General features: G+C 38.4%; 2 protein-coding genes across 8 annotated transcripts in view; one reads left to right on the top strand and one right to left on the bottom strand.

Annotated features, from left to right (window-relative positions):
• The window catches only part of LOC133865849 (DNA-binding protein RHL1), a 79,174-nt gene extending 56,193 nt beyond the window's left edge, over positions 1-22,981 (bottom strand). For 3 of the 7 annotated variants that reach the window (XM_062302346.1, XM_062302345.1, XM_062302344.1), the window contains exons 1-11: positions 22,566-22,980; positions 20,901-21,011; positions 14,095-14,181; positions 13,760-13,971; positions 12,826-12,941; positions 12,403-12,629; positions 9,137-9,176; positions 9,001-9,050; positions 7,919-7,964; positions 5,497-5,531; positions 3,475-3,518 (exon numbers count right to left, since the gene is read on the bottom strand). In XM_062302346.1, the coding sequence (XP_062158330.1) occupies positions 3,475-3,518; positions 5,497-5,531; positions 7,919-7,964; positions 9,001-9,050; positions 9,137-9,176; positions 12,403-12,629; positions 12,826-12,941; positions 13,760-13,971; positions 14,095-14,181; positions 20,901-21,011; positions 22,566-22,892 (1,295 nt within the window). In that variant the 5' untranslated portion in view covers positions 22,893-22,980. Of the gene's footprint in view, positions 1-2,641; positions 2,942-3,114; positions 3,195-3,474; positions 3,519-5,496; positions 5,532-7,918; positions 7,965-9,000; positions 9,051-9,136; positions 9,177-12,402; positions 12,630-12,825; positions 12,942-13,759; positions 13,972-14,094; positions 14,182-20,900; positions 21,012-22,565 lie in introns of those variants that run through there. The other 4 variants (XM_062302349.1, XM_062302348.1, XM_062302347.1 and 1 more) reach the window with 2 other exon arrangements.
• Positions 720-2,796, top strand: LOC133865851 (GCN5-related N-acetyltransferase 10, chloroplastic-like). Its single transcript, XM_062302351.1, has 4 exons — positions 720-1,164; positions 1,807-1,859; positions 1,998-2,174; positions 2,467-2,796. The coding sequence occupies exons 1-4, from the start codon at positions 820-822 to the stop codon at positions 2,690-2,692; spliced, it is 801 nt and encodes a 266-aa protein (XP_062158335.1). The 5' UTR covers positions 720-819; the 3' UTR covers positions 2,693-2,796.

The following is a 22,981-nucleotide window of genomic DNA, read 5'->3' as shown; positions in this document are numbered from 1 at the left end:
AAGAAATTTAAAACATTATTAAGCTTAGATAGCATGTAAATAACACTCCCAGTCTGTGAGGACTACGTTATTTAACTGAGAGGTGATATGAACCGTCCCCTTGCAAGCCCTTTTTTATAAAAAAGTAAATATAATTAAAAAGTGTCATTTGATATCACATCAAATGATACTTTTTGATTATATTTACTTTTTTTATTAAAAAGAGCATGTTGGGAGACGGTTTCCTATCCCCTGCATATCACCTCTCTATTTAACTAATTAGCAGGACTTATGCGCAAAAAATTACCAAAAAACCTTGAGCACAGATAATCTAACCAAAAAATTTATTTTAATGAAGAAACATAATTCAAATAAGAGAAATGATTTTTTGTCATCTCAAGACACAACTCTTGACGACCTTACCCTTAGTTAGCTTTAGGGTTTTTTTTTTTTTCTAAAAAAAAAAAAAATCAAAGTAAAAATTACAACATGAACAAAAATAGCCAAGAATTTATGTCTTAAAGTAACAATATATTACGTCTTCTTCGAATAAATACTCCAATTATGTTCTTACAACATTCCTGTTTTACTTAAACAGGAGTGAAACCAAGCCCATAACTTACAACGTTAGTTCTTCAAATGGACACGTGTTAGGTTGCCGTATTCCCTCATTTGGTCTGAATTTATGGCCACTCATGCGCATACATACCTTATCTTTCCCTCTCACTTTCGATCAGCATTAATCTCACTCTTCCATCTTTTATAGGCTATATAGCTAACATATATATACATGGGAATTGTCCCAAAACATCGATTATTGAGTTGCTCAAAACATTGGACATGCCTCATTTGCTAGCCAACCACCACAGCATTCTTCTCCCACGCACGCCAACAACTACTCTTAGAGAAGGCTGCCGGAGGAGTATGTTGGTGGATTGTGGAGGGAGTTGGAGAAATGCAGGCCAAATGAGAGGTCTTGCGGTGCATTGTAGTCCAACGACGTCGTCATCGGCTGATCAGAAAGTGGGGTCGGTTGGGCATGATCATTTGGTAAATGATTGTGGGTGGAAGGTGAGAAGGTTGGTGGAGAAGGCAGATGAGATGAGGATGGTAGCTCGAGTTCAAGCTGAAGCATTCCATGTTCCTGTTGCTCTTTTCAATGACTTCTTCTTCGACTTCTTTCAGGTTTCCCACCCTTACTTATTTTCTTCCCCTTTATTTACATTTAATTTTATTTTTACTGAGCTCCCTTTCCTTTCCTTTTCCTTGGTTTGATCACATTTCCACTTACTATGGCCGGTTAGGAGTGGCCAGATAAAAGTTTATATAAGCAAACCCTAACTCGACCCATTTAATTAAATGGGTTAGACTCCTCAATCCTAACGGACAAATCTCGTGTTGGGTTCATATTGAATTTACGGATTGAGTCAAAAATTCTCATCAACCCCTAACTATATAGCTATAACATATCCTTTCCATTGTTCTTACATGTTTATTTTCAATCTTTCTTAGCTTTCACTACTTCCATCATTTTTTATGGCCATTACTGTGGATAGAAATTTCTAGCAATTTTGTTATCCAGATTGCTAGTAATTTGGATAATAATTGTAAAAAATATAATATAGGGTCCACTTGCTCAAGCAAATTTTGGGTTGTTTTTTGTCCGCCCACTTATTTGAGCAGGTGCACCTCATATATAAGAACTCTCTCACATTTGCTATTCAGATTGCTAGAAATTCAAAAATCAAATTGCTGGGAATCTGGACAAAGAAGGTTATATTGAGCATCATTTTGTAATACTTGTATGTTGCACTGCTGTTAATACAGGCTGAAGTGCTTTCTGGGCTAGCATTCAAACTTAGGAGCTCACCTCCTAACAGGTAAATATTATTTTTCCCTCAGATCTTATTTTAAGCCAAATAAATCGTTTGAACCAGAATTTTGTTGGTGTAACCATTTAGGCCCTCAAATTGATTTTACCAAATATTTGATTCAAAATGCTTAGATATCATAAACAGATACGCTTGTTTGGTCGCTCATGAGGCTACTATCACCAATATTTCTGATTCACAAAAGCAAATTGTGGGTGTTGTGGATGTCACTGTGTTGAGAGATAAAAATGTAATGGACCATCTTCCACCTCAAGCAGAAGAGTATCTTTACATCTCTGGTATTGCCGTCTTGAAAGCTTTCAGGTTAAAGATTTCCATTCTACTCCCATTTCCTTGATTGTTAGGTTCTAAAACCATTCAATTAGATAAAATGTTCTATTTATTTAGGAGAAACTTCACTTACCCCCGCCCAATGTCACGTGTTTTGCAATCGTTGTCTCGAATTATCAAAAGGAATTGAAACATGAGATAACAACATTGTAAATTTTGATAATTAATTAAGGTTACGATTGTAAAACCCGTAATACTTGGAAGTTGGAAGTGAAGTTTCTGTGTGTGTGTGTGTATATATTAAGAGGTAATATAATGAACACAGGAGACGGAAAATAGCGACAGTGTTGCTAAAAGCCTGCGACGTGCTATCTACTATGTGGGGTTTTGAGTATCTTGCCCTTCGGGCTTATGAAGATGATTTGGGAGCACGCAAATTGTATGCAAGTGCAGGCTATCAAGTTGTCTCAGGTGATCCGCCGTGGCTGACTACGTGGATCGGAAGAAAACGACGTGTTCTTATGATTAAACGGTCTAATTTACATTTGTAATTAGGTTTCTTATTTGTTCATTTGTACCATGGCGTTTGTGTACATTTTCCTCTCATAATGATCTTCCGGTATATTACTCATTAAAAAAAAAAAAAAAAAAATGATCCTCCAGTATATTGTACATTTCTTCGTATATCTTCTCCAAATGATCTTCCAGGTAGAATAAATGATCGCTAAATCAACATTAAATCGTGCCTAGAAAACCCGATTTCACACCTAAAATCGCAGTTTCTGAACACGGTTTGTTTCCTGAATAGTTTGAAAAGTGTAGTATTTAAATCAATTTAAAAGAAAAAAACGTAAAACGAACAAAAGAAATAAAATAAATGATCGTTAAGACTGGCTGTATGTTTTGAAGATCAATCAGAAGCCTGCGAGCTCCTGGGATATTAGATGCTTTGACAGGAAGTAATATGCGTCACCTGCTTGAGAAGTATTTTGGAATTTCCTGAGTAAGATTAGAATCCTACACAGTCCAATCTTCATCACTTCCACTGGCAACCTAAACAAGATTGTAATGAATGTAATTAGGAAGATCAGCACATTTGCTATATCACTTCAAATATACTTCAAAAAATTACTTGCAACATTGTTACAGCATCAATGGCTACCGTGGTAACAGTTCAAGTTTAGTCCCAGTTAAAGAATCATTTATCACAACCTGGCTTCAAGTAGGAATATATCTGCAATTAGTACCAACGATAGCACTGAAATACCACTGTGCCTTGAGACTCGGTTTGCAAATGCAATCTAGATATATATATTCTAGTTGGTAAAAACTCACCTTTGAAGAGTTCGAGAATTCTTCAATATCTTCATCTTCAATCTACAAGGTTTATGTAAGGTGTTAGTTACTTGTTCAATGACATTCAAGGACTTCACTCTTATAATCAGTTGGAAGTTATTCAATGGCCAGCAGAGAAGCAAATCGCTTGGTTGAATCGAAATTGGAAATAGAAGGATCTAAGAAAACCAATCTTAAGCTTTTGAATACAAAAGTCAATCCCTCACAAGCTCTCAATTGCGCTCGTTACAGATGCACCCCATCACGCATAAAAGGCATTGCCTTCCAAGCAACAGTATGCCTCCCTTTACCAACTGCTCCTCACCTAGACTTTAGAAACTACATTACAGACTTGGGCATAACCAAGACTAAAGCAAAGCTAGCTGGCAACCAAACCATGCAAAAGAGGTGATCAGTTGATGCCCCGTCATTCTTGCGGACATGGATCCTCACCATTTCAAATGAAATTAATAGTATCAATTTTATGGTCAGTATTTAAAGTTTGTGCATCTAACAGTGTACATAATGCTACATTATTTAAATTTTTTAAAGGACGTGCCAACATTGACATCATGTATACTATTAGATGCACTAACTTTAAATTCTAACTATAAAATGGAGAGGATCCTGTTCCTATTCTTGCACATGTTCCATTCTTATTTGAAGCATAGTAAACAGACAAGTCCCCACTTAAATTGAATTACTCTTTCTTAACGGTGCATTTATTGGTTTCCATTGCAAATGATCAATCCATCCTAAGCACTTCCTTATCTTGATCACCTCTACCTTTGCAAGCTGAGAAAAGCAGATCTACAGCTCACACTTTTCAATCACCATAAAGCTCCCATCAACTTATCACTTGACCCCTTGTCAGTGACCACATCACCCAAGTTCTCCATAAAGTCAGGAATTCTGAAATTTATCTGGTTAACCCTCCTACAAAATTCAAACAGTAGAACTAGGACTCTTTTTTGGTTCAAGCAAACATGTATTCACCAACCTTGTATAAGTAGTATATGCCAATACTTCTTTTACAATTTGTTTGCTGATTTGTTAACTACTCCTGTTCAACGTCCTCGAATCCAAGAGACCGAAAAGGTTATTATGGGACAAAGCCTCTACTCATACATGAGACTCTATAGCACCCACAACACAATAATGACTACGCAAAGATGCTCTGTTGAAACTTCTGGTTGATATACAACAAGAAGAAATTTTCAAATCTATCACCATTGAGACTCTATAGCATCCATTAAAAATTGTTCTTGTTGAAATGTAAACTTCTGACAAAAGAAAAATGAAAAGGGGAAAGAAAAAAAAGAATAAAAAAAAAATAAAGGAGCTATAAGAAAGAGTAGATACTAATAAACAATTGGTGATTTGGTATATGAGAACCCATCTATAATCTCATGAACGCCAGCAAAATTGCACACCATCAATGCCAGCCAAATTTAGCTCAATCACAAGCATGAAGCTCACTTCTAGGTTAGACAGCATAATGCTCACACATATCTTTGGCAGGCAGATTCTCCTATAAATAAATAGGGGATCCAGGCGTTTTTGGTGGGATACAGGGGAAAACATCAGTTCATCCTTTTTCGTTGAGTGTCCCAGGCCCGAGTACTTTTCTTTTTCCCAATAATAGCCTAGATGAAGTAGGGAACATATTAAACTTAATTCTTTATTATTATTATTATTATTATTATTATTATTATTATTATTATTATTATGATTTATAGGATGGTTCTCATTCTAGGAGACACAAACACCAAAATGCCAGATCATATTCAGAAGAAATAATAACACAATAAAGGCTAGAGAACAAATCTAATAACACCCTTCCTGCTCCTCCTCTCCCACCCTCCTAGTTTAAACAAATTTCAAATAAGGCACAAGATAATTAACGTTGACATAAGGAATATGATACTATAGACACAGAAATATACCTTTAGTTTTGATTAATGATGACAAGATAGAACTACACAAAACACACATATGAACCAAAACTAAAACAAAGTACCTCATCTTCTTTTTTCTTCGCCATGATTTTTCCCCCTGCAAATTCAGAAATTGCACTTCATAAGTTTGCCAAAGATGCATTTACACACGCTCTTGAAACGACAAAAACTTTGCATAAGGAGGTTCGGAATGAAGCATTGACAAAAATACATAGATTAGTAGTTCTTTAAAAAGATATAAGATTGGTTTCCATTATTATCTTATCCGTTTTAATTAAAAACAAATAAAGACTCCTTGTATCCCATCAAATTCAATGAACCCATCATTTGAATAAAGTAAAATAAAAAAATGGAGTCTATAGAACACAAAGACATACATTTATTCATGATCGGATTATATTAGTTTGATACCCTTTCAGTAAAAAATAAATATCTACACAAACGGGTCGACTCGCTTGACCCGTGTATGAAATTTTTTTATTTTTTTTTATATAATAAATATTAAATACATGTTGAAACGAGTCAAACAAATCAAACGGGTCGTGTTTGGATCGAACACGTCATGCTGAGTTAGGCCAAACGGGTTAAACATGTCGTTTTTGGGTCAAACAGGTTGTGCCAAGTCACTCGCGGGTTGTATCAGGATTAAAGGGTTTGGCCCATTTAAGTAAACCAGTCATGTTCGAGTTGACCCTTAACATGTTAAGCGGGTCAACTCGAACCCAACTCAGATTGCCAGCCGTAAATCAAGCATTAAAACAAAAAGATGATCATCCCCTCTTCATCATAATACCAAGACAATCAACTTATATGCAATTCCAATATCTTATATTAAACTGTGAAAAATGAAGACCCATAGAACTTGTAGGCAGTGAGGCCCTGATAGCATGGCAGCTGTATAATCCTGCCTTGAACACCATCCACAATAACACTCAGAACCACCAAAAACAACCCCATTATCCCGCTTTCTCTAGAAAAGGAATTAACAACTTGTATTCCTGCATGCAAACAACTAGGGAGGGAGGGAGGGAGAATTTGGGGGGTAAAGACCCAACCACGGTTGGGATTTGGCCAGAAAGCTTATTTCCTGAGAGGTTCAAAGTAGTCAACAATTTCCATGACATGATCTCTAATGGTAGTTCGCCAGAAAGTTGATTACAATCTACCAAAAGAGAAATAAGACAAGGAAGACTTGTTAATTCCACTGAAATTTTCCCCAAGAGCAGATTGTTGCTTGCCTCAAAGAAGACCAAGTTCACCCAGGAAGCAACTCCAACAGGAATTTACCCGAAAATGTGTTGTTTCCGATATCCAGCCTTGACAACTTCCAAGCAAACTTACTTGGAAGCTTGCCCGAAAACGAGTTGTCAGTTGACATAAAGCTTGCTCACCTGAGAAGTTGTTTTCGTGACGCTGAACCGTGCACAACTAGTGCAATTTCCAACCCATTTCAGCAGTTCCCTGCTGAGATTGTTAGAAAATGCAACCAGTCCTTGCAAAGCACCTCCATCGCATAAATGTTGAGGCAATTGACCGCTTAGTTGATTTCCTGAGACTTCAAATGCTTCGAGCTTCAAATGCAGGGAATTGTGAGAGGGCTTTCCCTTCTTCTTTTTTTAATATTTTTTTGATATATATATATATATATTTCATTTAGGGTATTTTCGTCATTGGGAGGACATTGTCCTAATTGAAAATTTAAGGGGGACATTGTCAATTGGGTGGTAGTTGGGGAGGATATGTAGACTTTTCCCAAAAAATTAAGTAATATTCACTCTGGCTCAGAATTTGCAATCAAACAATCCCTTATCTAATAACTATCTTATCAAAAAAACTAGTATTGTAGCTCCTAAGAAATGGATTTATAACCAGATTTTATCTCTAGTAGCAACTTGTGTAATATCCCAGCAAATGAAACTATGAAAGCACAATTTCATAATTAAGATCAAGCCAATTGCTCAAAAATAATTAGAGTCTAAAAATTCTTAGAATGATTATACCATCTAAGTGTCAATGCCTTACGGTTTGGGTGACACTATAAGAAGATAGGGGAGTATCTCTTTTTAATGTTAATACTAAGAATCATGTTAGGTATGCAAGGTGACGACTGTCGTCACTCAGGTAGTTGCATCCTGTCAGGTATGCAATTAAGTAGGAAACACTAGCATAAGAAACTATATTCAAATCTGGAAAAATCCCCAGTTCACTATTTGTTTGCACTGTTCATCAGATGGTGAGACCAGTTTCTTAGGGAAACAAGGGGTTATATCTGTACAGCTTCAGGCATTTTAAACATCTCAGTGGAATCTTACCACTTTCATTTACCAGGTATAGGGTTTTAATGCTACTTTTGTGCCTCACTTGAAGGACTGCGTAGTCTTCCTCCAAAACACGCACCGAAATATTTTAAAATGTTTACACATAAGACATTCAATAGGTAGCAGCAGTGGAATCTTATGGCCTGTTAGAGAGAGAGAGACTTACCACCATCTGTTTCCTTGATAACTTTTGCCTTTCTACTAGGTCTGCCCTGCAAAAAGATCATGTAAAACTATTTCAGCGTACATACCTTCATGGGACCGCATGCAAGCAACACGAAGATGGTGTTTGTTTGAATCTACTTTTATTTAATTATAGGAGTTGAGTGTATTTCTATAACGTTTATATTTCTGGACATCGGTTATCTTTCTAGTCGATTAATTCTTAATTTAGATTTTATTATATTTTTGCCATTTTATCTGTGGGTTTTATTACTTATTTTGTTTGGGTTTAGTAGTCAAAATCCATTGAGTCTAGGTCTTATTAGGAGTCCAAGTTTTTTTATAAGTAAATCAATTCCATTAGAAGCGTAGATGGGCGCAACACTAATATATAGACCCTAATATACAGGAAGTATACAAGAGAAGAAAAAATGAAAAAAAAAAAAAAAGAAGATAAATGAGGACTATTATATGTTGCTATCCATGTATAAAAGGACTTGACCATAATATTCTTTAACTCTATCACCGAAGTCTCGCAATTTTCAAAGCACCTTACATTCTGCTCTCTCCAGATGCACCACATTAAATACAAAGTGTCATCTGCCAAACTTCTAAACCGTTTCGGCTTCCCAACTAACCTATCCAACATGCCAACAACTCTATAACCCTTCTAGACATGACCCATCTACACCAAAGAGTCGGAAAATTGAAGCCCATAAATCTTTTGCCACTTCACAGTGAAGAATAAGATGATCTATTAACTCCCCACTTCTCTTGCACATGCATATCAGAATTTGGACCAATTCTTTTCCAAAAATTCATATCTTTAAAACCTAAACCACTTATCCCTCAAAAGGTTAACAAATGATTACAAAGAGCCAATACGCTGCTCAGATATTGACATTGTTTATGCTGCTATGTTATTCGGAGTACTGTTCACAGGTTCTAAAAAAAACGTTCCAACTGCTTTCTACATCTGTTTTAGTGTCGAGGCTTTTGTCCCACATAAGCAGTCATCGCTAAGAAAAAGAAGAGATCATTATACTTGAAGTTCAAAAGAAAAATTGAAGGAAAAAAAAAACTCACCTCATTAATCTTCCTTTTTAAATTGCTATGCAGCAACTTCTGGTCGGAAACTGGACAAAATCAATAGTTCTTGTTGTTCTGAGTTTTCTAATCACAGTAGTCTCATAATAAAAAAGAAATCATGAAAATTAGCAACCTTTTGGTGATGGAGATTTCCTTGGATTTCTTGGTGCTTTCTGAAAATGGAAGAGCTTTATAAGAAAACTGTGAATCTGAATACTAGCTAGCTACACGTTACTTGGCAATATATTTTGAGCCCATTTCCCCAATACACATTATTCTATAGATGTAATATTAATGTTCAAGTTTATAATATTAGTAGATAAGCTCCCTTCTTAACATGTCAGCATCATCAATCTTTTCACAACTGTAACTTTCAGAAGGGATTACCAATAAGGTCCATGCCATCCAAAATTCTTACAAACAAGCTTAAATTCCATTTGAGTTTGATAAATTTCCAAGAATTAATTCCTCTCCTCACAAACTTGAAAATTATTATTTGCATATTTAACAGCAATACTGCGAATTAAGCTTCCCTATGTATGGGGTATCCAAATTTCTCCAAGGCCCAAAGTTCAAATTTAGCTAATGGATTCCATCAAAAATCAAAAAGAAAATGGAACTCTCTAATTCCTCATAAACTAATTTAGTGAGAAGTATTTAGAGTTAGAAATTAAAACAGGGCCGAACCACAAGTGCTAAAAAAATGTTTACAAATTTAAAACTACCAAATATAGAAAATAAATATCGAGAAAGACAACTACCACACTCGAACAAGTTGACTGATGGAAATACTAATAAAATTTTCATTGCAACTTATCAAGTAGGTAAGTTTGGTAATTCAGATTATGTGAGGATATTTTTCAAATGAGTCCATATGATACTCTCAATGAAGTTTAAAATAATAATAACTCCTTTTTGAAGAGTTAAACATAGGTTGGTCAAATTCACGCCATTAATACAATCACCCCTTTGCTTTTTAATCTAGCAGGAGGTAGGTATGAGTCCTCTCCAGCACCAAAAAAAAAAAAAAAAAAATCTTAACATAGTCATAAAGAGAAGGAACCAAGCAAAAAATCCGAAGAGTGGATACAAATAAAGGACACAGATATTTTTTTTTTTTTTAAAAAAATGAAGAAGAAATAAAGAAAAGAGGAAAAAAATCAATATGGGTTCTGGCATAATATTCAATGGACATGCATAATATAGTTAGAGTGTTAGTGAACCCACAAATTCAGAAAACTGAAGGTGTAGTGATAAATTAGAAAGACTATAGTGTCTCTTAACAAAGCTTTTTGAAGCTGGACAAAATATAAATCAATAAAAGGACGATTTTTTTCTTTTTTTTTTTATGAGTAATCGAAAATTCATTAAAAAGCGCAAAGGCGCAACTCAAGCATATAGAAAGTATACAAGAGATACACCTAACTAGAAAAAAGATCAAGAAAATCATGAAAGTTAGAAATATTGTAGTAGTCAAGGGCAGTTGTCCAATGGCAAAGGATATTGAAGAAAAAAAACAATCTTTAATTCCACTACCATCCTCTCACCGTCTTTAAAACTTCGATCATTTTTTTCCCTCCAAAGATCCCACATAAGGCAAGATGGAACCACCTTCCACATTACTACACTTTGAAGACTGCCAAACTACCCTCTCCAACATGCAAATAGGCCTACCACTCGTCTAGACAAAACCCAAGCTAACCCAACAGGACTGAGAATAGTATTCTATAAGGCACTAGCAATCTCACAATGGAGTAAAAGGTAATTCACGGACGCCCCACTCTTCTTACACATAGCACCAATCAATCACTATGACATGCCGCTTCCTTAGGTTGTCCATAGTGAGGATCTTCCCTAAGGCGACCAACCAAGCAAAGAACACTCTCGCCCGCTGGACTCGTGCCCGCCCCCGAGCCCTTGCCCGAATAAGAGGCATCCCTGGCCTGCGTCTTCCTCACCCACTTAAAAGTGGGTTTGCAAAACTCGTGTTTCACTTGAGGGGGATTTGGGCTTTTTCATCTGTTTAATTCAAGTTGGGCTTAGTCTAGTGGTTTTGGGCCTTGGTCTACAAAAGGGAGCTTTTTAGAGGGTTTGGCCCTCGCTAAGTGAATGGGCTTCGCCACTGCAATTTTGGCCTGTTTCGAGTTGTTAATTTCCTCCAACCCAATAATCTCTAGGCCCCCATCCAATTTCGCGATAACCTGGTCCACTTCACCTTTCAGTAACTCCAATTGTTCTCTCAAAACCCTAATGACACCCATCGCACCACTCCCATGAATTGCCATGCCCTTTGCTACAGCATGAAACCTAAGATTCGTTACTTCTGCAATAACACCTTGACCAATGTTCTTTAAGACCTATGGTACTAATGCATCGAGCCTAACGCAGCCCGGTCCAACCAGCACCTCACCAAACGTCCTCTTCCCATCAACCCCTACTGGTGCTCACTCCACCATCATCACAGGTGCCAATGGACGATCCTTCAAACAAGATGAAGCTTTTTGGCCATAACCCACTTTGCCCCTCATTGTCGTGGCCCTTTTCTGCGTCTACCCCGCCCTACCCAAAACCTCCACATAAGACCTTCTGTTGGAAACTTCCACCCAAGCCTTGCCTGTTGCCACTGAAGCCACCCAAGTCGCCGAGAGAATGTCGTGAAGGCAATGCTCTGCTTCTCTCGCTGAAGGACAGATTGAGAAAATCAACCACCTTTAGCAGCTTGGCGGCACAACTTCTCCAACCCCTCCCTTTGCAACCCTCTGGGGTGCAACAAAACCTCTTGGTCCATCACCCCCATATTCCACTAACGCCAAATACCAGTCGTGCCTGTGCTATAAACTCCTTTCTCCCCACCCTCAATGATTGAACAAAATCCTTCAACCTTATTCCTTGGACCAACACCTCCACAATAGTCGACAACCATGCCATGCTAACCTTACCAATGCATACTGCACATGGCACCCCTCTACTCTTTTCCATGAAACATAAAACTAACAGCCCCTCTTCTAACGAAAGCTCGAAGGCTTTGGCCTTGACGTAAAACCTGTTAAATCACCATTTATCCCAAAAGTTTAAGCTAATAGGAAAGAGTTAATTTAATTATTTAATTTATATTCTAACAAAACCAATTCAAGAATCCCATACAGAATACCAAACAAACGAGAACTACAAAGAACACCAGTGTCTGAAAGTAACACAAAAGGATGAAAACGACATAATGCACCTACACGTGTCGACGAGAGAGTGAGAGGCATCAAATAAGAAATTTCTCATAACAAATAAGGAATCCCTCAGTTCCTTTCACAATAAAAACTGTTTTAAAGGAAGAAAAATGAAACAATGTTATTCAGTAAACTACTTCGTACTCTTATTCTACCAAACAAATTATTAAGACCTTACCTTCTCCTCCACTTTCTTAAACAATGTGGATATAGTAGTCTGAACAAGTGAACCATTATGACTCGAAGATCTTTCCTTATCTGTGGTTACTGTTGTGGCAGTGTGAGACAGTCTCTTTGACTTGGACACTGACATAGCAGGCTCTTCATTCTTTTCAGGAAACAGAGTCCTTACTACAGCATCCTTATTGTCAATGTCAAGGGCTACATAGCCAAGACTTTCAGTCTGTATTTACAATTTAAGGTAATAAACATACTGCTGATGAAAAGGAACTTTGGCATAATGAAATATAAGACTTATCCAAAAAAACAAATAAATATAAAAATAAAGCTCTAATGTTCCAGTATGGCTCGCATGCAGAGATGTTCACAAAAAAAGTAACTTAGGAAACAGTTATTAATCAAGACAACATAATCAGGATATTTCCCCTAGTATATTTTGTGGCTGAAGAATCAACTCCCACAACTTTCTTTTCTTCTCCTTCTGATACATCAGCATCACTTTCAACAGAATCTTCCCCAGAAGAAGCTTCTGCAAAACTGACCAACAAAAAGAGTAGAGATAAAAGGAATTATGGACTTTTTAAGGGAAAGGATTAACTTAAACTGGATAGAACATCAAAGCTTAATTAATGAAAAAATTCAAACGGTTGGCTGAAGCATGAGCAGAAGCATCAGAGGATCACAAATTCTAATTTTGGTATCTTCTAGATGATCAACAACCTTTCTCATTTCATCCTAAGTTCAACAAAAAAAGAAAAAAGAAAAAAGAAAATAAAAGTGCAAAAGATTATTCATGTAGCCAACTGTCATGAAAGGAACCACAACACACTGAAAACAATTGTCTCATAATATATAGATCTTACATCCAGTGGGTGCATAAGAATCTTGCAAGATTTAATCTGAAAAAATGAATGCACTACCTGTGTCTACATATGAGCAGTGGCTCATTAAAAGCAGTGCCTTTTTAACTATCCACAACAATTTTTCTCTTTTTCCTTGCTTCCCCCACCCCCTTTTTTGAGGGGGGTTGGAGGGGGGCTGTTTCGAAATAAGAATTACTAATGACCAAGGACATTAAGCCTAACAAAAGAATTAAAGTTGATGATGTTCATCCATCCATCTACATGCATTCATAAATCTGTGCGAGTGAGATCTGTGATGCTCAAGTTTTCTAATTGGTAACCCGAGAACATAAGAGATACCCCAACCCCTTCCTATCCATTTATCACTAGAGCGAAGGGACAGCATAAACAACATTCTATATCTTCTGGCAATAGGAGCATACCACAGCTACTCACATTTTTACGTCAGGATAACAATGTATATCAAGCAAAATAAGACAGTAAGGCTAGTACTTAAATGTTTTCCCAGCAGTTCTCTCTGAATGTCGAACTGGTGTTGCTTTTATCGAATCTTTCAAATTGTTTTCACCATCTGATTGATCAACTTCAAGCTCAGCTTTAGGAGACTGTTCATCTACATAAATCATTCCAGTTTTCTGTAAACCAGGCTTATTTACAGATGCAGCACCTGCACCACCCTTAAAGTCATATTCAACGACTTGTCCCTGAAAAGAACAGACATTTGACATCTTGGTCACCAAGGGACATGATTTTCCAATTACCCAAAACTCAAATGAAATAAAGATGCATTCCAACAACCTGAGCAACTTATATTAAGGGAACCTAACCTCATCCAAGTCCTTAGGAAAATTGAGTCGAGCTTCTTCAGGGTTCTCATCTTTTCTCCCAATCCACCATGCTTCGGAAAATACAATCTGCAGTATCAGAAGTTATTGTTAATAATGAAAATGTGATCCATTGCCAAAAGGCTCAGTTCACAGGGGAGGATCAAACACTCTGGCAGAAAGAATAAAAAAGGCACACATAATTTGTTGTAAACCAGGAACATCATGAGAGGAAGAAGGTAGGGAAGAATGCAAAATGTCTTCAAACGAAAGTCATGCAGGAAGTGGTCCCCTTGAGCAGAGCACTAAATGGTTCGGTATCAGATTGACAATCACAATATTCTAGGAAGGAAAAGATGATAAGTAGCAATCACATTAACCCATTATTTAGATACAGTAAAAAGCATACCAAAAAAAAAAAAAAAGACTTTAAAAGAATAAGAAAACTAGTATTGAAACTATGAATACTCTAAGTGCATGTTCTTTCTATTAAGAGTAATGTTATAAACCACACATTTATCCCACTATGCAGATGTGGCAAGGTCCAATAGCCATTGGATTTTTTTTTTTTTTTTAACAACGGGTAATCCAAGTGCTACTGCACCCTACCACGTCAGCATAGTAAGATAAAAGTGTTGTGTATAGCATTTCTTTTGATAAAGTAATGCATTCCATTAATAAGCGCAGATGAACGCAACTCTAGTACACAAAATGTATGCAAGAGATGACCCCACTAATTGTGAAAAGAACAGAAATTTACAAATTCAAAAAAAAAAAAATTGAAAAATGAGAGAAATTATACACCCTTGTCCAAATATAAAGCGTTTTGACCAAGATGTTCTTGAGCTCTTCAACCGCCATCTCACGATCTTCAAAGCATCTTGCATTCCGCTTTCTCCGTATGTTCCACATAAAGCACAAAGGGGACATCCTCCAAACAGCTAAAACTGACCAACTTCCCAACTGACCTAGCCAACAATCTAACAACTCTATTACCCTTCCGTACATAACCCATTCTACTCCCAACTCTGAGAAGCTATTTCACCAATGTTACCTTTCTTGAGTCTACTCCATATTTCTCCACTGTTAGCTCTCCTGATCATTATGTTTTTAAGTCACCTTCTTCCATCCCTCTTCTTATCCCAAGTCTCTTACTCCATACCAAATCTTCCCACTCTAAGTAGTTAGTTCCACATTCTGCTCCCTTACATGTCTACTCCTGTCACCCACCACCACCTGTTCCTATGCCACCACCAACTTCCATGTTGTCTACAGATCCAATTTCCCCATTGTGACCGACTCTTTGCCCATCACTCTCAGAAAAGGTACTTGCTCTTGTGTTACTAAGCACCCCATTAGTCATTTGTTTCCACTCATCTATTATCTCATTCCTTCCCATGTTTTACCTCCAACATATCTGCCATTTGTATCCCTAAGACAACACATGAAGCTGTATTTGATCTCGGTTGGAGGAAAGCCATGGAAGTGGAAATGGTGGGCCTTGCATTAGAATGGAACTTGGATTTTGTTCCTCTTTCCCCTGGTAAGAAGACTATTAATTGTAAATGGGTATAAACAGTCAAATTTAAACCCGATGGCTCACTTGATCGATTGAAGGCACAGTTGGTTGCTAAAGGATACACACAGACTTATGGTGTTGGTTATGAAGAAACTTGTTCCCCTGTTGCTAAAATTTCTTCCGTAGATGCGATAATATCTCTGGTTGCTAATCTTGATTGGTCACTATTTCAGTTAGATATGAAAAATGCTTCTCTACGGGGACTTATTTGCTCAGGGGGAGTATCAAGGCAGTGTTTGTAAGTTGAAGGCTCTGTATGACCTAAAACAGTCAATGAGGGAATGGTTTGGGAAATTTTCTGAGGCAATTATAGAATTTGCTCTTCATAGATATCAGACAGATCATTCAGTCTTTTACATACTGATGCAGGATATATTCTTCTTGTAGTATATGCAGATGATATTGTGATTACAGGAAGTCACTCTGCATGAATTGCTAGGTTAAAACAATTTCTGCAGCAATGATTTCATACTAAAGACCCAGGACAGCTTCGATACTTTCTTTCAATTGAAGTTGCTAGGTCTTTGATGCAATCAAATAGTAAAAGAACAAAGGCAAAAGGATAAAGGCTACTTCGAGAGAGCTGTAATCTCCAATGGCTACTTCGAGAGAGCCTTGATCTCCAAAACAACCAAAAAGGTTTAGGTTTGATAATAATTCAGCATCCCCTTTATTGAATAAGGTTTACACTTATATAGAAGACGGTTAGGTCATAAGAAATAACCATTAGGTCTAGCCGTCATTACATCATGCAAAAAATAAACTAGGAAGGAAATAAACTAATGGAAAATACATTCCTTATTAGTTAAAACACTTTTAAGGAAATAAAATATGGAGAATTATACTCCTTATTGCAGCCAGCTGGGAGCTGCTTGGTAGCTACGGCATTGCCACCAAACCCTAGGAAAATCTGAACGTATCATCCCTCCCCCCTAACAACTTCCTTGTCCCCAAGGAAGAGTTCCAGTTTTGCACAATTCACTCCCTGCCCTTCCAACCTTGGCTTCATCTCTTCTTCCTTTTACTTCCTATTCGGGTTCAGTTCTGGTTTTGTAAAAATCATTCCCTGCTCTTCTAACCCCTGCTTCCTCTCTTCTTCTTTCTCCTTCACATTCTGCTCCAGCCTCTCCTTGCTGTTTTCGGCTACTTCTGGATAGAGGAACATGAATTCTTTTGACCTGCCCAAATTACCCTTAATGCCATGTAATATTATTGGCACCTTATCCCACATAAACTGCATCTCTAAGGTCTCAAAATTCCAGCGAATGGGCCCCAAAATTCGCAACCATTGAGTGCCTAGCACAACTTCATAATCTTCCAATTGCAGAATTAAAAGTCTATGGTAAAAGTCATGCCTTGCAATTCTACTGGAACTTGAACACACTTACCAGGACTGTGGATCTTTTCCCCTGGAGCGATGGTCACTTCCATCCCTCCCTCCTCTGCAGATTGTAAGTTTAACACGCAGGCAAAGGATAAACTCATGAAATTATGAGTGCTGCCCAAATCAACGAGTACAAAAAACTTTAATAGCCCAATCCTCCCATAAGTCTTCATGGTTTCTGTGGGGTCCTTACCGGTAATGGCATGCAAGGAAATCTCCGGAATGTCCTCCTCCTCTGCCTCGTGTGCTATCCCATCCCCATCTACATCTTCTCTCAAGTATGCCTTAATCATGAACAGCTTCTTGTAGCGATGCCCAGGACCAAACTTGTCGTTGCACTTGAAACAAAGACCCTTCTCTTGCCTCTCCTTAAGTTCTTCCGGTGTTTACCTCTTGATGGAAAGCAATGGCTGGCCCGTGGTGCTCCGGGGGGTTAATGGTGGTCTCCGCGCGTCAGGATGGACATGTTTTCCAAGAGCCATGTTATGGGCCTCATAGACCCTTGCTAGGCCGATAGCTGAAGTGAGAGTAAGGGGTCGTCCAGCAGTGACATCCGCCTTGATTTCCTCCTTTAGGCCGCTTACAAAACAACTAACCTGCTGGCTTTGTGATTAATTTCTTGTTTTTGAGAGTAAGGACTCGAATTGGGCTTGGTAATCCCTTATACTTCCTTCTTGCTACAGTTTGGTTAGCTCTCCAAAGGGATCACAGAATTGGGTAGGCCCGAAACGTGAAAATACCCCCTCTTTGAATTCTGGCCAGCCTATCTCCCTCCCTTCCCGTAGCAGAATTTGGAACCAAAGTTGGGCATCTCCCTCTAAATGGAAAGAAGCCAAAGCCGCCTTGTCCTCCTCATGGGTTCCTTGGAACCAGAAAAACTGCTCAGCCCAGCAAACCCAGCAGGTCGGGTCTTCTTCCCCATTGAGCCGGAGAAAATCGGGCTTGACGTGACGGTGACCGAAGGCATGAGGGCTTTCTCCTCCCTGGAAATCTTCTCCATCTCCCCCACGTGGTCTCCTATGCCAGTTCTCCCTTGCGTTAAGTTGGTCATGGACTGCCATCATCTCGAAAGCTTCAGTAATCCGGGCCATAAGCAGCTGGTTTTCCGCTGTCAAGGCTTGCACCGATTGCTCCAGGCTGCCCATACATCCTTCCATGGCTTGCTGCTGGTTTTGTTGGGTGAATGAACGTGTAACAGGCCTTGCTTCCACCGAAAAGTCTTGGTAGGCCCTGCTCTTGTTGCAGGAACGGCCTATGGTAACTAACCTGCTTCTTCTAATATATATATATATAATTTTATTTTATTTTTTCTGGTTTCTTTTGAGGGAAACCGAGCCTCAAGGTTTAACAATTTCTTCTTAAAAAGAGAGGAACACTGGCTCTGATACCACTTGATGCAATCAAATAGTAAAAGAACAAAAGCAAAGGGATAAAGGCTACTTCGAGAAAGTCGTGATTTCTAATAGCTAATTCGAGAGAGCCTTGATCTCCAAAACAACCAAAAAGGTCTAGGTTTGATAATAATTCAGCATCCCCTTTATTGAATAAGATTTACACTTATATAGAAGACAGCTAGGTCATAAGACATAACCATTAGGTCTACCCGTCATTACATCATGCAAAAATTAAACTAGGAAGGAAATAACCTAATGGAAAATACATTCCTTATTAGTTAAAATACTTAAGAAAATAAAATATGGAGAATTATACTCCTTATGCCAGCCGGCTTGGGGTTGCTTGGTGGCTACGGTATTGCCAAGTAAGCCCTAGTAATATGACCATATCAATCTCGAGCAAACATTAAACTTTTTTCGATAAGTAATAATCCAATCTCATTAAAAACGTGAGGCATCCTTTAGTACACTGGGAGTATACAAAAAGAAACGCCTAACTAGATAAACGAATAAGAGAATCAAGAAAGCTAAAAGATAAAGGGAACACATAAGCTGTAGTCCAAAGATACAAAGTGTGATAAAATGAGGATAAAAGCTCCTCAGAGGTCTTCTCCACGTCCTTAAAGCTCCGGTTATTTCTTTCCCTCCATAAGCACCAAAAAAGGCAAGTGGGCGTTATTTTCCGTACCATAGCACTCCTCGACCAGCCCAATGACCACCAACAAACAAGCAAATCGATAACCCGTCATGACATAGCTTAAGACAACCCAAAGCAACTGAAAAGAGAATACCACAAAGCAGAAGCCACATCACAATGGAGAAAAATATGGTTCACAGACTCTTCCTTCTTCTTACAAACACGAGTTTCCAAACGCGAGCTTCCTTCCTAGATGCTTCTCTTTTTTCTTTTTTTTTTATAAGTAATATAATCTCATTAAAAAGCGTAGAGGGCACAATCAAAATACACAAAAGTGCCCCTAATAAGAGGAAACAAAAGAACATGAATGTAAGAACTCAGCAAACATAAGACGACTCAGGCTATGAGCCGAGACCCATAAAAATAGCGTATTAAGCACATTTTGACACAAGTCCAAAACCGGTAATTCCACATCTTCAAATAGCCTTGCATTCCTCTCACGCCAAAGACCCCACATAACACACAAGGGAACCTACTTCCAAATTTGCTGAACTTGACCATGACCCAACGAAGTGTCCCAGCCCCTCAACAAATCCAGCACTCTTCTTGGCATGACCCACTCCACCCGGAACAAACTATAGAAAAAACTCCAAACAACCCGTACCACATCATAGTGAAGTAAAAGGTGATCAATGGATTCCCCATTCTTCTTGCACATACAGCACCCCTCAACCACCACTATATGATGCCTACGCAAGTTGTCATGTGTCAAGATCTTTCCTAATGCCACTGTCCACACAAAAAAATACACCCGCTTCGGAGCTTGAACATGCCAAATACTCTTCCAAGAAAAAGAGACGACCTCTTGACTAGCTAAGGCTTTATATAAAGCCTTCACTTTAAAGATCCCCCTCTTAGAGAGATTCTACACCAACCTGTCAACCGCTCCATGCCGAATCCGATTAGAATACAAACACTCTTAAAATGAAAGAATCATGTCCAGCTCCCAATCTTGAGCATAACACGCTAGATGCTTCTCTTAAGTGATGGTGGGCTCTCTCTCTTTCACTCCCTCACTACTCTTTTCAATTTTTTGAGGTACATTTAGCATTTATAAAAAAAAAAAAAAAAAAATGTAGTGGATGTGCAGCTATAGGGAGGTTGAAGACAAATGTGCAGCAAGGAAAAAGAGACACTTCTGTCTATAAGTTAGGAAGTATTACAACCGCATAATCGTTTTACGTTAGAAACACTCATATAACAGACAAACTAGTAGAAGCAAAAGTATCTACCTTGGGTTCGTAGAGTGGGGCTTTATTGGGCCATTACAATGGGATCCTAGTGAAGGAGACTCCAACTCGGTTGTAATGATCTAATATTTCAATTATCTATGCTATTTTGATTTGAAAGTTAAAACTTCTTTTGCCTTGCTGCCATTCTTATACATATAACTTTGTAGCTTTGTTTTCTTAATATTGTGGCTGGAGTGAAGAATACAAAATGAACAAATATGAAGAGGTGAGAGATATACTTGCCATTTGGGTTCATATCTCAATGTATATAAGATGTTTGACAAAATGTCTTTGATATGAGGACATCCAGAAAAATAATCATTTTCAGAGTACCAACCATTCCGAAAAATGTTTTCAAATAAAACTGTTTTACGTCAGAATACTTTTTAGTCGACACAAACACAGTCTAAGTATCAAAGGCATGCATTGATCAGTCCCATAGAATTGAAACTAACATAACAATCAATGCGAACAAAACTTGTGTAACTCAAGAGAATTGAACGAAACTAAGAGAAGGACCAACCATATTATCAAAGTAATCCTCGCACATCACATTCTTCCCACCTCTAGGGAACTGCAGCGTCAAATATCTGTTCTTCGGATATACAATAGTCCCAAACAACTTCATTCGACCCTGAGATGGACAATAAAAAAATATCATTTAAGTATAGTATCAATTGAAACCCTACGGCCCAAATATACGATGAGAACCCTGAACCTTCTTTAGCTGCAGAGATTATGAACGAATAAATAAATATGCAGTTCAGAATGCATGGTTTTCCTTGTATAAGTTTCCAGGTAATGAATAGTCATCTTGGCTGAAAAGCACAGGTCATTTCACAGTCACTTATTTGACTTCTAAGATTTTTCAGGCCTTTGTTTCTCTTCTGTTTTTCATTTTCTTCTTTTGCAATGAGTTGAATAATAAAACTTCAACAACAGAAACTTTCAGATTGCTTTTATTCTTTTCCTAAATTTCTTATCAACCAAACACCCTCGGCTTAGTTGCTTAGAAAATGCAAGCATATCAATAACATTTGAAACATAGAACCTGATCCTCTCCATCATTTGAAACATAACCACCCTCCCCCCCAACCTTTGCAATCACCTCTACAAGGTAAAGGGCAGGTCGCGGGGGTGGGAGTCCCCCGCAACCTACCCTCTCCAGCACTATGTTGGGTTGCGGGGCAAGAGGGGGTGATTGCGAGTGCGGGGGTCCCCCACGACCCACCCCAACATTAGAGAGGGTGAGTCAAAGTATCTCACCCCGTAACCACCTCCTTGCGTGTTAGGATGGGTGGAGAGAGTGGGGGTCTCCCACGACCCACCCCAGCATGGGAGACAGTGGGTCGTGGGGAACCCCCACCTCCACAGGTTGGGGGTTTCTGCAAGCCATCTTCACGGGGTGGGGGTGGGAGTGGGAATGGGTCATTGGAGAACCCAACCACCACTCGTAGAGATGATTTGTCCCACTGCCACCCCTTTCTTCTTTTTCTTTTTCTTTTTTACATTGACAATTCACTATTGATTTTCTTTTTTTCATTTTTTAACAATAGCTAATCTAAAGGTGGATTGACAATATCATGTCAGCATAGTAGGATAGTGGTAGAATAATAGTGTAGTATATAGCATTTCTCTTTAGGAGATATGTTGATATGACAAAGATGTACATGTGGTAACGTTTATAAGCCTTACTTGGCTTTTTTGTACATGTGACAAACGGGCTTGACCGCAGGTGGACAGAAGGGTTAATCTTATAAACTCCATATCACTTTTTAGTTTTTAATACCCAGGACCATTTTTGGATTTAACCCCAATTGTTTAACTAAGCAGTCATTAAATAACAGCGAGAGAACAGGCATCCAACCCAATTACTCAGATTTCTAACGTTTTCCTACACTTCCTCAGCAACCAAATATAGCTAATGAATGAGAAACGACCTCCTGTCTAGAAAAGACAGTAAAATCCAGATCTAGAATCTCGTTTACTTTGTTAATTAGGTTACAAATAGCACCGCCAATTTCCAGTGCAATAGAAACATAGAATACTGTTTCTGCTTGCATTGTTAAAATCTCAACAGCTTTTTCTATCCTATCCTTGCTAGCAGTAAAAAAACAAAACTCCAAAAGATTCTCTTATTCAAAACTTATCCAGAAGTAGACATAGGAAATGAAAAAAAGCATGGAACCTGAAGGAAATCGAGGTAGAGAACGGGGTTCTTGGAGCCCAAATCCTTGAGCTCGCCGATCTTACCGCCGCCAAGCGGAGCGAGAAGGCCCGGGAATGAGAAGAGGAACCTGTTCTTTCTCTGCGACTTCTTGACAACGTCCTTGCCGTGGTGTTTGCTCACGGCCTTCGAAGGGCTCAGCGGCTCGTGGACCTTGGCTGGAGTCTCCGAGAGTACGCTGTTGGCGAATGCCAGTCTCTTCAGCCTCTTGCGCTCTGTCACTTCCGGGTTCGCCTCACGATTACTCTCACGCTCCACCTTCTTCGATGATGAGGAACCACGCGCCATTCCGGTACCCTCTGATGACTTCTGTTTGGTAAAGGCGGGAACCACGAACCAGCAAGCCTTTTCCCTTAATAAATCGGGAAGCCCTTATT

The sequence above is a fragment of the Alnus glutinosa genome, chromosome 4 (assembly GCF_958979055.1).
Source record: "Alnus glutinosa chromosome 4, dhAlnGlut1.1, whole genome shotgun sequence".
Classification (NCBI taxonomy): Eukaryota; Viridiplantae; Streptophyta; class Magnoliopsida; order Fagales; family Betulaceae; genus Alnus; species Alnus glutinosa.
The sequence above is the reverse complement of the archived record's forward strand: the minus strand, read 5'-3'. Positions and strand labels throughout refer to the sequence as shown.